The 17585-nt window shown below is 43.8% G+C and overlaps 1 protein-coding gene across 2 annotated transcripts in view; it reads right to left on the reverse strand.

Moving 5' to 3' along the window:
- The window catches only part of LOC139763053 (tyrosine-protein kinase receptor-like), a 1458433-nt gene that overhangs the window by 344937 nt on the left and 1095911 nt on the right, over window positions 1–17585 (reverse strand). For both annotated transcript variants that reach the window (XM_071688765.1, XM_071688676.1), the window contains exon 16: window positions 4094–4249. In XM_071688765.1, coding sequence (XP_071544866.1) covers window positions 4094–4249 — 156 coding nt within the window. The remainder of the gene's footprint in view (window positions 1–4093; window positions 4250–17585) is intronic.

A 17585-nucleotide genomic window follows, 5' to 3' on the forward strand; every position in this document is an offset into this window, starting at 1 on the left:
GAATGCTCGTCTTATAAAGGTACATGTCTAGTGGGTATATCTGGCAAGGTGTATGGTGACAAAGGGTGGTGCCGTGCAGAGAACATCTGACTGGGGAGGAGCACAGTGGCTTCAATGACAAGTAAACGTTGTTTGGACCAGGTGTTTGCGTTTAAGAGTTTGCATGAGAAATACTTGGAGAGAGGCGTTACAAATATATGGTGTAAATGTAAGGCAAATAAATGCATTGAGGAGTTCTTCTCATGAATGTAAGGCATGTATGCCTGTAGGAAGAGCCAAGCGTATACCGAGGAGTCGTGGAAGGTGAATCAGTTGGTGTTTGCAGCAGATACGGCTCTGGTGACCGACTCCGGAGAGAAACTCTAGAAGCTGGTGACAAAGTTTTAGGGTGTGTAAACAGAAGAGAGTAGCGAGTAAATGAAGCACAAGTGAGACAATGCGACGCATCAAGGTTGGAGGGAGGGGAAGAGCCAGTACAGTCTGAATGCAGGTCTGAGCAGGGAGGACCTGGAGGAAGTAAGAGTCATTAGTTACCCAGGAGTGGATGAAGTAACGGGTGGAACCATGGGCAATGAAGCGAGTCGTAGGTTACGTGCATTAAGGAACGGGTAACAGGTGAAGTCAGTATCTGTTTGGAACAAGATAGTTAAGCTCGTCTAGTAGTCCCAACAGTGTTGTATGGATGAGGTTTATGAAACTTTGTTCAAAGCTTAAAAAGAATATCTCTTCTATAAGCTTTCAAAATAAGCACCATCCCTTCCGTGGTGGGATTCTCATATCTCATTTAAGTTTTCATTTACTGATATTTTCAGTATCTGCGGCCTCCTTCAGCTGAAAGGAGGATAAAGATGAACCTGCTATGTTTGAGTAAGGCTTCTCTTTGAGGTTCACTTAATCTTAAGTAAAAGAAAATTCTTCCCTTTCCAAATCTTGGTAGTCTTCGTTCAAGGGGAACGTCTTCTTGGATTTTATCTCCATCTTTTTTTTTTCCAGGTATTTTCCAGTGGCAGAGTTCTTATTTCTCATCATTTTTTCCCCTCTTAACTGAAGGTAAAAAAAATATTTATCTATACACTTTATTATTCGTGAGGTAGGAAATCTGATGTACGGATATTTTCTTACCATAATATTCCAGGATCAGAGTCCAACCTTAGGTCGGAGTACCATCCATGGGCAGAAGACTATCCACCACCAGAGTACTATCCAAGATCAGGGTACGATCTACGGGCAGAGTACAATCAAGGGTCACAGTACGATCCTTTGTCAGAGTACTAACCAAGGCCAGAGTTACAACTAGGCGAGAGTACAACTCAGGATGACGGTACAACCTTGCATACCGGGACCATTATACTTCCCTGTCTTCTGGAATATTGTCATCAAACATAACCATATCTGTATCAACTGAGTGAGAGACAGTCTCTTCCTATGGACGTAAGTCTCCTCTTCTGACACCCTGCTATGGTATTCTTACGACATGCACGAACCATCAATGGTGCACAGAGCTGCACCACTGACAAAACTGGTACACACTGTCTCATGGAATCACATCTCTTCTTTTTTTTTTTTGGTACGTCTTCAGCAACAGACGAGGCTGGATTAGAAGATTGTGATGATCCGAGAACTTGGTTGATCGACACACGTCTTGAGGATTCCTTCTTGATCACTACAAGCTGTTCATCCATCATATTTCTCATTTTCTCTGTCGTCTTTCCGAAAAAAAAAGGAGTTTGTTAACTTGCCTGATCATCTCGGTTGTCTCGACTGATTTTTAATTTTGTTTCTCATGCAGATGTCCAGTTCTATATAGAGTTTCTTCAATGCTCTATGATCAAGAATGTACACTGAATCGGACACCGAACCTAAAACACTGTTTGTAGCTCCAGTAATGTGAATTTTTTCTTGCACAAAAATCCGTATGGGTTTGAATACTTTATATAACGCTAGATTTTCATTTGCCAGGAGGTCATTTACCTTGTAAGGTTTTAGATGTTGGGGATAGTTCAAATCTCCGTCTAGAATGTACCCTTATGTATCATCTACGTCACAGGACATTCATATTACCCAGTTTCTGTACACTGTAACCAGTCACCGTTGGAGACTGCAACGCAGCCCCTCCATACCAACTGTGAACATCCAGGTAAGGTGATGCACCGACCTGCTTTTGCCTCTCCGTCAGAGATCATGCTCGTTAGGTTAGGTTACATATAGTAACACGGGTCTATAGATGGTAAGCAATAAGAACTTAGACTAAACAGTTTCATTCACATCCATGAAATTCTCAAGACACGTCACCTTACAATAACATACCTAATCACAGTTGCAATACACGTCTGTTGCTTTCTGATGGCTGCACACACCTGGAGTGCCACTGCAGTACACCTCACCCCATCATGAGAGAACTAGAGTCAACATACGGTATTCCCTTACATGATGGTACAACTATACCATGAATGATATGAAAAAACTAAAACATACTATGAACACAGCTCCACCTACATTACACACCTCGACACTATATGAGCGATTCCTAAACATATTCACAAATACAGTATAATAAAACACGATATAATAAAACATGATACAACACTCAAGAAAAAATATCTATATTAAACGCGACCCCTTACATTATTATACGCCCAAATACACGTCACTATACTATACCACCATTACATTTCCCTCGCCAGACTGTAATTTAATCATTTTGATACAAAAATCACTCGTCAATCTACTTATCTTTACTCCATTCCCAATGTCATGGTGTGAATCAGGTACATACAGCCTGGGTCACACCTCTTATACACGCATCCTCAACCCAAGGTCGGTGAACTAAAGAGAAATGTGAACTTTTACATGCATTAAATTTCTTCTTACTTTCTCACTTCGCAACACTAAGTTGACGCGCTAAGCGATACCAACGTCTCCATCTTCATATATCAAACACCTTTATTGTATCTGATCCCCAGTCATTCTCCAGACATTATCTGAAAATACCCAAGCCATAATCAAGTCATCTCAGTCGCTTAAGTTATCTGTTCCATTATCTACTTCTCCTCCTTATACTCTGCCATCTATCATCTGGACAAATGTTATCATCTGCCACATTAGGGTCTACGTGACCTTCCTATCCTATATGACTTCCATCCATGACTATCTAATGATTTAATCATTTCTCCATTGTACATATCCTTCTTAGATAATAATCTTTCATTCTGTCTCATCTCTTTATTCCAATTATGCTGTGTAGTTTTTCTGTCTCGTCGTATTACATGTTTTGATCGATCCTGAGTTACGACAAGAACGCCTTCAAGCAAACTTCTTACATTGCGTGAATTTATGTTCATCATACATTCAGTGTTATACTCCTCTGCACGACTCTGCTTTCAATTCCAGCTTTCCTACAACCATCCTTACCGATACAGACCCTACGACATCTCAGCTCATACAGAGCCTCCAGGTCTTTACCATCATGCCAACTAAAACTAATCTTGTAGTCTGATGTTCCTTCCCTTTCAAAAACGAGCGTCTGACTTTTTATTAGCATTCAGATCGTCCTCCTACAGAGACACTCTGAAAAGGCCCCACCATTCCTCCCTTGCTCCTCCTGCTGGAGAGGAGGGAACTACTTCTACATCCTAGGTCTCGAAGAGACGGCTGCTCTTGAAATGTCGTTTCAATCACTTGATTTGATTTACATCGAATCCTTACCGAATTGTTGACAAATTCTATGGTTAACGAGTCCTATTATCATCAGTCTTTATCGCAGCTCCTACTATCATTAGCCTTATTTTGGGAAGTCTGAGTAATTTTCACAGGCTAAGCAACATTCTCAAAGGGTTGTATCACTACACGTAACTTCTCGAGCACGACAATTGAACCCTGGGTATTGAATCGCTAAGGCCAGGCAAATCTTACCTATGGGTGGTAGAGTCGTTGCCTTGACCAGGGGTCGTACAGTCGTGCTCCAAATGTAAACTAGTTATCTTAAAGAGGCGAGGCTACTCACACGTTACGAAACATGACTAAGTTATGTATAACCTAAGGTAGAAGGTTTCTGGCTCTACTGCTGCTTCTACAGGAAGGTACAAGTACTCACCATGAACACGAAGGAGGCCCCGCCGCCACCACCTCCACCGCCGTTCGAGGGGATCTCCATGAACCACCGCAGCATGTCCATGTTGGGCATAGTTTCCACTTTACTCAGGTCTGGTGGCGACTTCCTCTGGGAGCAGATTTTCTGGTGCTCGGCCGACTGTTGGGGTAAAGAAGACGTGATCAGAGGCCAGCACCAGACAGACACTCTTGTGGGTCAGTGTGTGCATGTGTGTGTCTGTCTGTGTGGTTGTGTTGTTGTGAGGGCACATAGCTTTTTGTGTGTGTGTGTGTATGTGTTTTGCTCTAATATATGGCATGAACTAACAGGTGATGCACAGTAACTGACATTCTACCAGTATTGGATATGGTTTATCAATGACCTATAATCATGTAGCAGATAAAAGTGGCCAAGATTTAAGCAACCTATACACACACATCTCTCCCATAACATGCTAGAACGGTAATCGCCAGTTAATACAGTAGACTGGAAGACTCCCACGACTGGAGGAAGTGTCATCAGTATATCAGAGGAACAATGGAGTAAATGGGTTCTGAAGATAAGGTTCTTACTTTCTCTGCAGACGTGTTAATGAATGAAATAATGGATTCAAGGAATGGGTCAAATGGAATACCTAATTCATCACTGGATGTGGCTGATTCAAAGCGCTTGATTAGGCGTGGGTGAGATTAGATGTGGGTGACATTTATAGTGGCTGAGATTTGGTGTGGAACCGTGGGGGATCCATGGGAAGGTCTGTGGGGCCTGGCTGTGGACAGTGAGCTGTGGTTTTTGTGCATGACAGCTAAAGAATGGATGTGAGCGGATAAAGCCTTTCTTTGTCTGTGCCTGGTGTTACCTCGCTAAAGCGAAAAACTGCGATCAAGTATGAAATATATATATATATATATATATATATATATATATATATATATATATATATATATATACGGTATATGATTTTTGATAGATCCCTAAGTACAGAGTCCACTTGTAAATAAAGTTAACATGAATGAATCTACTTATCAAACCTGTTGAGTGAAATTAATTTCATCCTAGCATTATCATCATTATAAGAACGAATATATATATATATATATATATATATATATATATATATATATATATATATATATATATAAGGTCCTCAATTCGAAAAAGAGAGTTCCCTCCTTGAAGCTAAAAGTGAACTTCAGAACATTTAGCGATGAACATCAACACTGTAGAAGCCAGCCGATACGACCAAGCGAAAGAGAAGTTTGGTCAGGAAAATTACATCTGATGATATCGTCGCTATAGGATGAACGACGAGACACACAAAATAAGTAACACATACGTGTATCTTCTGTATTAAACAGGACCATTCTAGCTGATGGAAAAATAGTAAAGCACATTCTTATTCATAAAGTAATGGCGAAGCCTTAAGCTGACCGCCATTACTTTCAGGAAAGGTAAGGAATGTGTCCAACATTAGGGTAAATATGATCCCCCTCCCGTGGCCAAGAGGGAGGCTGAGGGACGAAGAGGACGGGCAAGATACGAATCCCACACACGTCTCCCGAGGCATCAGGACGCCAAGGACAGACGTCGCCTTCTAAGGCATGACTGTGGCAACTCTCGGGTAAGGCTTTACGACCCTTGCCATGGCCTTTGACCTGACCTTTAAGGTGCAGGTACAAGGCCCAAGGGCATTATAACTAAGGAACGTACCGTCCCGTTAAAGGTCGTATTATCGTGTTCAAGGGTTGTACCGTCATGTTCAAGGGTTGTACCGTCGTGTTCAAGGGTTGTACCGTCATGTTCAAGGGGTGTACCGTCGTGTTCAAGGGTTGTACCGTCGTAGTGAGAGGGGTAATACCGTCTTGTTCACTGGGTTGTACCGTCGTGTATATGGGTTGTGCCGTCTTGTTTAGGGATTGTCCCGTTATGTTTACGGGTTATGTAGTTTCGTTTCAGGGTCGTGCCGCTGTCTTGAAGACAGTTAAGTACGTTACCTTTGCTCAGTCACATAATCATGGATGATGAGGCAACTGGCTACTCTGGGGTAGATATATATACTGGAAAACATACCGAGCTTCCAGGCCAGGTTCAGCACGCACATGGGCCGCCCTGGAAGGAGGCCACCTCTCGAACACACTGTGATCACCATCATGGTAAAGTCTACTCTCAAAACAAACGGAGATGTCGTTCCCCAGAAGAAAACGACGAAGACCTAACCCAAGAGAAAATATACGTCCAAGAACTTCAGAACAAAAGATGGAGATCTCCCGTAGAACAAACGACGGAGATCTCCACCACAACGAACGATGGAGATCTCCACCACAACAAACGACGGAGATCTCCACCACAACGAACGACGGAGATCTCCACCACAACAAACGACGGAGATCTCCACCACAACAAACGACGATCTCCACCACACCAAACGACGGGGATCTCCACCACACCAAACGACGGGGATCTCCACCACAACAAACGACGGAGATCTCCACCACACCAAACGACGGGGATCTCCACCACAACAAACGACGGAGATCTCCACCACAACAAACGACGGAGATCACCACAACAAACGACGGAGATCTCCACCACAACAAACGACGGAGATCTCCACCACAACAAACGACGGAGATCTCCACCACAACAAACGACGGAGATCTCCACCACAACAAACGACGGAGATCCTCACCACAACAAACTGCGGTAATTACCCGCTGCCAGTCCCATTAAACTCGGCTGCTGCTCCTCCTCCTCCTCTTCATTCCCTGGCAGCCCTGGTTGGCCAGGCCACAGTCCTCTCTGCATGTAAATATTTAGTTTCCCAGACCACCACAGTCAAGGGAGACGGTGGAGATAAGCTTCGACCACATCATGCCACAGGGGAGGCCATCTGAGGCACAGCGCTAATGGTCTCGTCCTTCATTCTTAATATCATTTGCTTTTGAACACACACACACACACACACACACACACACACACACACACACACAGGTATTCAGCTGCTGACGTAGAGGCAGAATCATTATAAAGTTGTTTTACACCCATGCTGTACGCTCCACACCGACGCCATACATTTTTTACATCTATTCAATACATTTTACACCTATGTCATAAAAATCGCATTTGTATTATACGTTTTTCATCGCTGTAATACACCACACAGCCACGTCATGAATTTTTCACCAGTGTTATACAATTCAGACCAGTGTTGTACATTTCATACCTGAAATACTGTATATTCGACACGTATGTTATACATTTCATGTCTATTTTCAAATTTTCAGTCTTAGTCTCGATCAGTAGCCATAGGAATCAAAATTTTCATAATCATAAGTCATCTCTATTACAGAAAAATCCATGTAAAAGAAAGATATCATCTGCCCACTATATGCAAACTCGTAAACTAAATTAACACACTATCTCTGTACGGTGAATAACTTACACACACGATCTGCTTATGAAGCGAGGCAGAGATGGTTCGATGCGTGTGTCTACCTGGACACCTCCACTGGTGCTATACAGCCGTTTATTACCCCTGGGTTCCCTGTGGTGGCATCATGTTAAACTTTCTCTCAACCTTATTTGTGACACTGAAGCGTTAGCGAGGTAGAGCAAGGGAACAGACGAGGAATGGCTCAACCCACCCACATACACATGTATATACACATAAACGCCCACACACGCACATATACATTTAAAAGTATATATACATATTTATACACAGACACACACACACACATATATATATATATATATATATATATATATATATATATATATATATATATATATATATATATATACACATGTACATATTCATACTAGCTGCCTTCATCCATTTCTGTCGCCACCTCGCCACACATGAAATGGCATTTTTTCTTTGTCATACATGCTCGCCATTTCCCGCACGAGAAGGCAAAGCCTTAGACGGAAAAATCCTCACCTGGCTCCATGCCTTGTTCCCTCTTTGTTCCCTCTATTGGAAAGTAATACAAGAAGGGAGGATTTCAATTCTATTTCCCCAGGACCCCTTTTACGAGGCTCCTTCATATTCAACGCTGTGCTGCATACAGCAGCAGGGAAACGAAGGACTCCTTTAAAGTGGATATTTCCTCAAAGACATTATGTTGTTTTCCGTCCGTAGATGATACGCCCTCGCCGAAAATGACTTTTTACCAAAGGCGCAACCTCATGCAGGCAGAGTCCGGTAACGCAACAGAAGTATACAGTGTGTAATAGAGTTTTCTATTCTTAGGCGCCATATCTATCGGAACGTGGCTTAACCAGACCCGAGAGTATCATTTAACAGTAATAATGATATTGCTAATAAGGAAAGTTATGGTAATAACAATGATGATGAACAGCAATTATGTAAGAAAACGAAACTATAGTAATGATAATAACACACACACACACACACACACATACATACATAGCCCAGTGTCTCCCCCTTCCCACCCCCATCAATCAAAAATCGTATCAGATGGAAAAACGAGAAGAGAGGCCCCGGCTGGCAGCCCACATTGATGAGCAAATGTTCAACAACTTCGAGAGAACATATAAAGAGGGATCAAAATATCCTGATCCTTACCCGAGAACCCATTGTTTATCAATACTAAAGGCTCCCTATGGAGAACTTGGTACATCAAAGGATATATATATATATATATATACACACAAAAGAAGGAACAGAGAAGGGGGCCAGGTGAAGATATTCCCTCAAAGGCCCAGCCCTCTGTTCTTAACGCTACCTCGCTAACGCGGGAAATGGCGAATAGTATGAAGGAAAGAAATATATATATACTGACTAAGAGTATCTTACGAGGTGGGAAGCTTTTGGGTTTTAAAGGAAACAGGATGCAGCTGTTTGGAGAAAGAGCAGGTGAAGTGTTCTATAGTTTAGGAGGGAGACATCCAGGGAGTGTGGGTTGGAAGAGGCGAGATATACAGTTACTGTGGGTTGGGAACGACAGGACGACCAGCCGTGTTGGAGCGCTAAAGGGTCAGCGATACATTTCCTCCGACACGAAATATTCACATACACGCCAAACCGCCTCGAGAACGACGCCCCTGACCTTCGGGTATGATGGCGTCCTCGAGAGGACTGTACCATCGTGCCCTCGTACCCCCGTCTTCGAGAGGACTGTACCATCGTGCCTTCGTACCATCAACTCCAACCTCCACAGCCGCGCTACTGTGAGGCAGAAGAGATCAACATGGAACCCAATTCCTGTCAGTCACAAAGTTCTGCGGTCAGAAATGTGAGCCAAGCCACCTCCTGAGGCAGGCGAGAGACCATCGAAGTCGGGGTCAGCCAGCCTGCTGGGAGGCCAGCCTGCAGCCCCACCATCCCAGAACCACCGCTAACAAATCTTGACAGCCGCCCACGCAGCCGGCATCGCCGCCCACTCACGTCTAAATATCAGACTTCGAAGTCTCTGTAGCCGCCCACGGAGCCATGGCAATCACCGACAAAGTTTGGACAACTAATTACCTTCAAAACGCCCACGTATTCCCTTTACGTATATGTGACCGGTTTACATGAGCAAAGGCATATTTGGTTGCGATAATTATCTGTTCTCCGATTATCTAAGCCGTGAATAAAGCATCGGATTGCGTCTATCATCACATCAACGTAACTTAAAAAAGCAATTTCCATTAAGGACTTGAGACGTTGTCCAGCAAGCAGGCAAGAACTCGACCATGATGGCTTGGCGAAATGTTCAGAGGATCATCACAATGTGCAGCGTGAGCCTCCCTCCCGTCTAGTGTGTTCCAGTGTGTATTTCGAGTGATACATTCTGGTAGCCAGTATAGTAGGGACTGGCCACCTGTGGCAGGACCATATGCAAAATTTCTTTATATTGAATTACGTAGATCAAACACGTAAAGCAAGAACTACTGGTCTGTAATAAAGTTAACTACAGGGTAACTTCGTTCTTCAAGGTTCAGAATACATTTAACTACAGTTGGCAAGTTCAGAAGTCTATGATCAACAGGTAAGCAATGCTATCATAACTTCTCATCCTCTGGTGTCACGAATGTATGATGTTTCAATGACGTTATGATAATACCAGTACAGTTGACGAGTGAGTATCTTTCACACTGCTTAATACGTGGGACATCCGAATACGACGGTACGTCCAGGGAGCACGAAGTTACGACCCTTCGGTGCGATGGCTTGGCCTTTGAAATGACCAATAAGGGGTAAGGTCGAACCACAAGCCACCATAACGTGTTTGTCTAGGGTCGTCCCGTCATAGACGAAGGTCGTGCTGAAGGGTCGTACCGTCGTGTTCAGATGTTAACGTATCACTTGTCTTCCTAACGTTTTGGCAAGTATCACCAACACATTCTCCTCCCCTGGTGTCAGCGTCTACAGCTTGAAGATAAGACGCCAATGTGACCAGAGTGTATTACCTATCTGTACAGTACAGAGAAGGAGTACTACACTCGTGTGTGTGTGTGTGTGTGTGTGTGTGTGTGTGTGTGTGTGTGTGTGTGTGAGAGAGAGAGAGAGAGAGAGAGAGAGAGAGAGAGAGAGAGAGAGAGAGAGAGAGAGAGAGAGAGAGAGAGAGAGAGAGAGAGAGAGAGAGAGAGTTTTTATGTTGAAGGCTCCAGTCACGGACAAAATCCCACATCAAGGCCGGGCTTTAATTGAAATATAAAGAGTATTATTATGAAACGGCAAAAAAAGACAAGAGGGAAACTTATTTACGAATTTTCGTGAAAGTGAAAAACCTTTCTTTTGAAATGTGCCAGGTCACAGTTATTGGGAAAGGCTCTGAAATGGCTACCTACATGATGGCAACACTATCAGAGAGCCAAGCAGTGACAGCCAGCAGTCACTACCTTCAGCTGTATTGGAATTTAAGCAGTGACAGGTACAGTGACAACCACCCACAACGGTGAAAACCACGGTGACTGCAACCCCTCCGGCAGTGAGAACCACAGGGACAAGCACGCCCAGCAGTGACAACCACAATGACAGCAATCCTAAGCAGCTCAGCGACAAACACCCCAGCAGTGACAGTCACTCACAGTGACAGCAATCGCAAGCAGTGATAGCCACAGCAACAGCCTCCCTAACAGCGAGAACCATGGACAGAAACCTCTAGCAGTGACAACCGATCACAGCAGTGACAGCCAACCACAGCAGTGACGGCCAACCACAACACTGACAACCAACCACAACAGTGACGGCCAACCACAACAGTGACAAGCTTAACAAGGTGGCGTAAGATAATTAGAGTTTCAGCCTTTTTTACGGAGGGCCAGACAATCCGCTTCGAATCCCACGCTCGCCCACACTGCCTGGCTCAGCCCCTGGTACACACACACACACACACACACACAGAGCGACGAGGGAGGATAGTGACGGAGAGGTCTGAGATACGGAAGACAGTGACGGAGAGAGCAGTGACGAGGAACACAGTGATAATGAAGGCAGCGTCAGGGAGGACACTCACAAGTAGCAGTGGACAGTGCTAGAGGGGTGGCAGTGACATGCTTGGACAGTGACTGGAACAGTCGTCGTAAGAGATGCACAGAGAACAGGAGGATCTGCAGGCTCCTGTACAGTGTCATGAGACCTGGCAGGCCGCGTTAAGGTCTGTCACAAGTGCCTTCCTGCTAGTAATGATTTCCCTGACCTTATGCTGTCCACGTATGTATGGGTCTTGGTTGGATAACCTTCGAATGCGAGTAATTCTAGGTGCGTCTACAACCTCCCTCGTCCAATTATGTCTGCACATGCTACAAGAATACGGTTCTATAAGCCACAAGCACACGTTAGTATAAGCTACAAGGATATGCCTCTACGAGCCATAAACCCACATGACTACAAACCTGTGCTTCGACAAGCATGTCAGGGGTGTCGAAGGACACTTTGGCAGAGCAGCTACAACCTTTTATCGACACACGTACAGCAAAGCTACCATTCTCGAGATGTTAGGGAAGCACAAATCTACCCTTCTAGCTTTCTGAGGAAAGCTAAGCGACATCAATGTACCAAAGCTAACCTTCTAGCTGTGTGAAGGTTACAAAGCTAACCTTCTAGCTGTGTGGAGGTTACAAAGCTAGCCTTCTAGCTGTGTGAAGGTTACAAAGCTAACCTTCTAGCTGTGTGGAGGTTACAAAGCTAACCTTCTCGCTGTGTGAGGGGGAGGAAATTCAACCATTTAGTGATACCAGACTTCCATCTACGCGCTCCACAGCTCACGTGGATGTCATATATCCTGATCCTCAGCTTCGAATGAATAATTTCAAGTTTATGAAATAATATCAAAGGTACAGCTACAGTTTGACAGTCTTACTGCCACACTGTGAGAAGTGTTATATCAGGACGAGACAAATCTGTGTGAAACGCGAGACATCTCTTTCGGGCGTGACGCTCGAGACGGACTGCTCTGGGTGTGACCTTAAAGAGACAACTCTTCTGGGTGTGACCAGCGAGACGGGTCTCTTCTCTCACGAAGAGACAGCGCTCTCTGTTGTGACCCAAACCTCCCAGTGCTTGTAGCAGTGGTCTGATGGACATCACTCACGGCTGTGGCTCCAGACAATTTCCCTACAACGTTGCTCCAGTGACTCTCTTACACACACACACACACACACACACACACACACACACACACACACACACACACACACACACTTGCATGCCTCATTTACTTCGGTACGTAATTCATGTCAACCCCAAGACGTAAATAACAGTTCAACACTTATGAAATACAGTCAACTCCTTACAGTTCTTGGTTGACATCCGTCGAGAGGTGTGAGGTCAGTTTAATCGACTCATCGTAATACATGAAATTAATTCTCATTATTCATGGCACATGTTTACCTGTCAGATGTGGATAATGACCTTAATTGGAAACTAATGCTCTTCGTTATTACATATAATTGCTCAATTTATGTACCCACTCGCAATAATGAAATCAATTAAAAACCACATTTTAAGACTATTTACTGCAGGCGAAAATGCCACTTAATTAAGAACAGATCATGATTAACTTGCTAATTGAATGCTTTCAGAGGCAGTAAACAAGAGCTAAAATCCCGGCTAGAATGGACCTGGTATATCATTATCAGCCGCGAGTACAGTATAATCTATGTCGACATACGTAATCTGTTCTCACGAGCCCGATGAATGGTAGCTATTGGCTAGGACCACATACACACACACACACACACACACACACACACACAAAGTGAATGAAGATAATGTAAATAGGTAAAAAAAATAATGCATGATAGGAGAGAATTTGGAAGGGATAGGGTACCCAAACGTGTAAAACTCCCTCTCCACACAGTATAAATAATCAGTTACAAGTACGTAGTCACACACAGTAATACGGGACTCTGAGAAAGCTAAGCGGTGTGAACAGGGAGACGTTTTCCAATACCTGCGTTGATCACCTCTTTAGCTTGTGAATAACCACACGGCCACTATCTGCTGGAGACTCCCCGACCTTGACAACATCTGCCTTCTCACAACCCTAGACTCAGCACATGAACTTTAAAGTCACAAGACAGTCACACTACGTCAATACACAACCTGTCACTACACACACACACCGAGTTATCTATGAAACTCTGTACTACTCTGCCCTTGGATGCGGTAAGCCTCTTACGAGAAACGTCCCTCCTCTCTAGCCCCTAGCATATCGCAGGCCACAGAGGTATGGCTCTTGTGCTTTCTCCTTTATAGACGATACCTTAACGGACACCCACCTGATTAGACGTATGGGGACGACCGTACCAAAAGCGTCAGCTTCAACAACAGCTTTCCCGAATTCGTCGCCTTTAAAGAACAATATTCTATTTCCCAAACCTCCAGAGATGGTCCACCGCCATCCACACCACCATCAACCACAATTTTAGTAGGACACGTCTACCGTGCCTCCAAATATATTCTAACCCCTACTGTCTCTGATGGCCCCCTCCAGTTACTATGGATGACAAAAACCACGGGGAAAATCACGTCAGTACATCATACAATCTTCGAGACAATAGTCTAAATTTTTCGTCCACTTGATTACAGACTAACCTCCATATTTGTATGTGCGCAAAGACTGCCTGTTTAACACTCTTTTCTGCTGCGGAGCTCGACGTTCTCAACACTGTTTGGTTTATTTCTTTATATCCAGCAACACTTGGTAGTCCACCGTTACACTCTTCCTTCCTGGTCCCAATATTATCCTGAGGACTGCCCTTATTATCTGTGGCGCGGCGTTGTTTCCTCTGTCTGAAGCTTTTCTTGTGTGGAACAACTCGACTGCCAAAGTTTACCCCCTTAGCGTCCCAATAGCCCTCTGCAGCACACACGCCATATTCCTTAACAAAAAAATCACAGAACAGTTTCCTGGTAACATTCCAACATCATTTGTGATATCTAAGCAAGGATGTGTTGTAGTGACTCTCATAGTTCCACAACTCCTCTTCCTCTCCTCTATCTTACGTATATTATACCATTTAGTCAAGAGGTTTCTGCATCATCCGTCCGGAAGCTGTCCATATCTAAAGTTCATCAAAACATTAACCGCTGCTTCAAGGTCTACATTGTTTCACAGGCCTATTATAAACCCGTCTGGAAACCCTACAACTGCATCTCCAAGCCTGTTAAGTTCTTACTTAATATCTTAATCAAATGAAAGCTGTATGTAATCAATTCCAACGCCTGGAATCCATGGACCTTCATCCAGATTGCTTACATCATCACATCGAATTGCCTCTAATCCTCAAACTACTGCCTACGCTGCCTATGAGAACTGGATCCTCACCTACTCTGACTGAAAGCCATGGAACCATCATCTGGATTGCCTGCAGGAAATGAACCCTCGGCTACATTGCCTGGAAGCCATGGACCGTCACCTTCATTGCATGGGGGAAGTGGACCCCTCATCTACACTGCCTGGAAGCTTTGTAGCATCAATTATACCACATGAAAGTCCCGGCTATCTACACTGATTAAATCACCAGCCATGACGATTATCACTTATACTGCCTTGAAACAAAGAACTGGCATCAACATTACATGCAAGCATCGAACCTAAAGCCCTGGATCACCGCCCATTATCACATGGAAACACTGGACCATCCCTACAGTACCAAAAAACCTTAGACCATCACCTAAATAGCCTGAAACTCCGGATCGCAACGTACATTGTCAAGAAACGAAGTAATATTCGAGTTTGATATCTTGAATCATCGATACATAGTCCGGATGTTCTGGCCTTTGGACAACAATACAAACCCTGGACCACTGTAATAGTTCTTACATTTCCTCGACCTTCACTCCCTACTACCGGAAGCGCAGCAACATTCATCCATATTGCCAGGAAGCCCGCGACCTTCATCCGCTCCAGCAGGAAGACCTGGAACGACTGGAAGCCTTATAACATCTCCTGCAGGGAATGGGTCTTTGTTGCACCAGTCTTCATGGTCGACGAAATTTCTATGGATCGCAATGAGTGTTTTGTCCGGTAATGCCGCCGGTCCCGCCTGGTTATGCTGCTGGTCCAGCCAGATTATATTTTGGTCCAGACTGGTTATGTTTTGGTCCTACTGGTTGTGCTGCAGGTCCTGTCCGTCTTGCCTGGTCCACTGCCAACCTTGTTCCACAAACACAACAGTCACGACACAACTGTATTCTTTTTTTTCTTTTTAGTCAAGAAAAATTTCCTCATACATTTGCTAATGTCGCTTCCATCCGTCTTGAAACATCGCTTTTCGGTCCTTGTTCTACGTGCTGTCCCCGTCCGTGAGTACCGTTCCTTGCCTTGCTTTACCTTCCCTCCTCCGTCACACACTCCACCACCACGGTGCCTCAGTATTCTGGCTGCCTGATCTCCAGCTCGCGTGGTCCATCACGACCTGGATCAGACCGTGCACGCCATGATTTCCCCCTGCGTATCATCATACATTTCAGTGATCTTCCGAGTCCACTGTATATTTTTTTTCTCACTTTTAGAACGGAACCCAGACTGACGCCTTGATACGGGATGTATACAAAGCTTTGATCAATTCTAACCACAGAAATGACTTATGCATTAGGAATACGAAATACTATTGGTAACTGATAACCTTTGCTGTCTTTTAACTGATAATCTTATTATCGACAATCAGATCCTCTATCATCTTGCTAATGTAATCCAGTGTACTGTTGAAGCGTTTAACTGCTAGTTTTTTTGAAACTAGACTTTTGTCTTATATAAGTACGTGACGCGTATGTAGATGTACAACTGTACGAAATACTTTTACCTTTCTTCCTTCACATGCAAGAAAGTGTCACTCTGGATATGGCTGCGCCTACAGAAACCACTGTCATGATTTGCTCCCAAGACACCAAAACATTACACAAGAAATTCTACAATATTTTGAATTATCAACGCAATAACAATACCTTCGTGTGTTTATCCCTTCAACCTGGCTGTGCTTGTTGCACGAAGCAAAACATCGTCCTGCCAACAACCAAACACTGTCGCGCCAACAAAACATTGTCCCTCCAACAACAGAAGACTGTCTCGCCCAGAAAACCTGCGAGGCTCACACGGCCACGTAAAGGTAACTACAAAATCCTCTTATCCCAAGTTTGTTTACTGCCTCTCCTGCCACGGAGGACTTACACATTCTCACTCATATATATATATATATATATATATATATATATATATATATATATATATATATATATATATACTCTTAAAATGAGATATATGTTTCTTTTTATTAGATTATTTCTGAAATTTTCAAGTTCTCAAATATCTTCATATATGGATGAGTAAGTTGTCTCAAATTCTCTATTTGAATTTATCATACCATCTTCAATAGTGTGTTAAGAGGTCTGTGGAGCAGCTGGGAATGCCTGCGGGTAAGCTGGATGAAACACGTACTAGCAGGTGGAGGTACATGTAGCGCTGAACGCTCACTGGTTGTAACGTGATGATGGGGCGTGTAGCTGTCGTAGTCTGTCTTGGTCTGTGTTCTGTTTGTTGTTCCTTCATAATTAATTCTTCTGGCATGTGTAAGAATCTTGTATCTTGTTCAAGGTGCAGAATCCTTTTAAATTTAACAATCGTCTCTCGTGTGAGGGCACTTATGCTTCTTGGTGTCATGTAGTTTGAGAAAAGTCTTCTTGGGGAAGTAGGGGAAGTCTTCTGGATAGTGTAACGGTTGTGCCTCCCACGTAGGTCATGCTAGTAAGAACTCACAGCTTCCATGTTGACATTTGAATTCATAAACTATGTTGGATTCTTGTGATGTCTTGTGTTTGTCTAGCTGGTGGCTCAAGATGAGGTTGCATATTTTTTTTCAGTTTGTTTCTGTAGTAGATGACCAACTTGACCTTATCTGTCTTATGCTGCTTGCCTCATGTACCTGGCGACGATGTCTACACATCAACCCCGACGCATTAATCATCAAGGAACAACACACAAAACACAGCCCAAGACACGACTACTACAGCTACTACATCTGTCTTGTATGCTGATAG

The sequence above is a fragment of the Panulirus ornatus genome, chromosome 1 (genome assembly GCF_036320965.1).
Source record: "Panulirus ornatus isolate Po-2019 chromosome 1, ASM3632096v1, whole genome shotgun sequence".
NCBI classification, from domain to species: domain Eukaryota; kingdom Metazoa; phylum Arthropoda; class Malacostraca; order Decapoda; family Palinuridae; genus Panulirus; species Panulirus ornatus.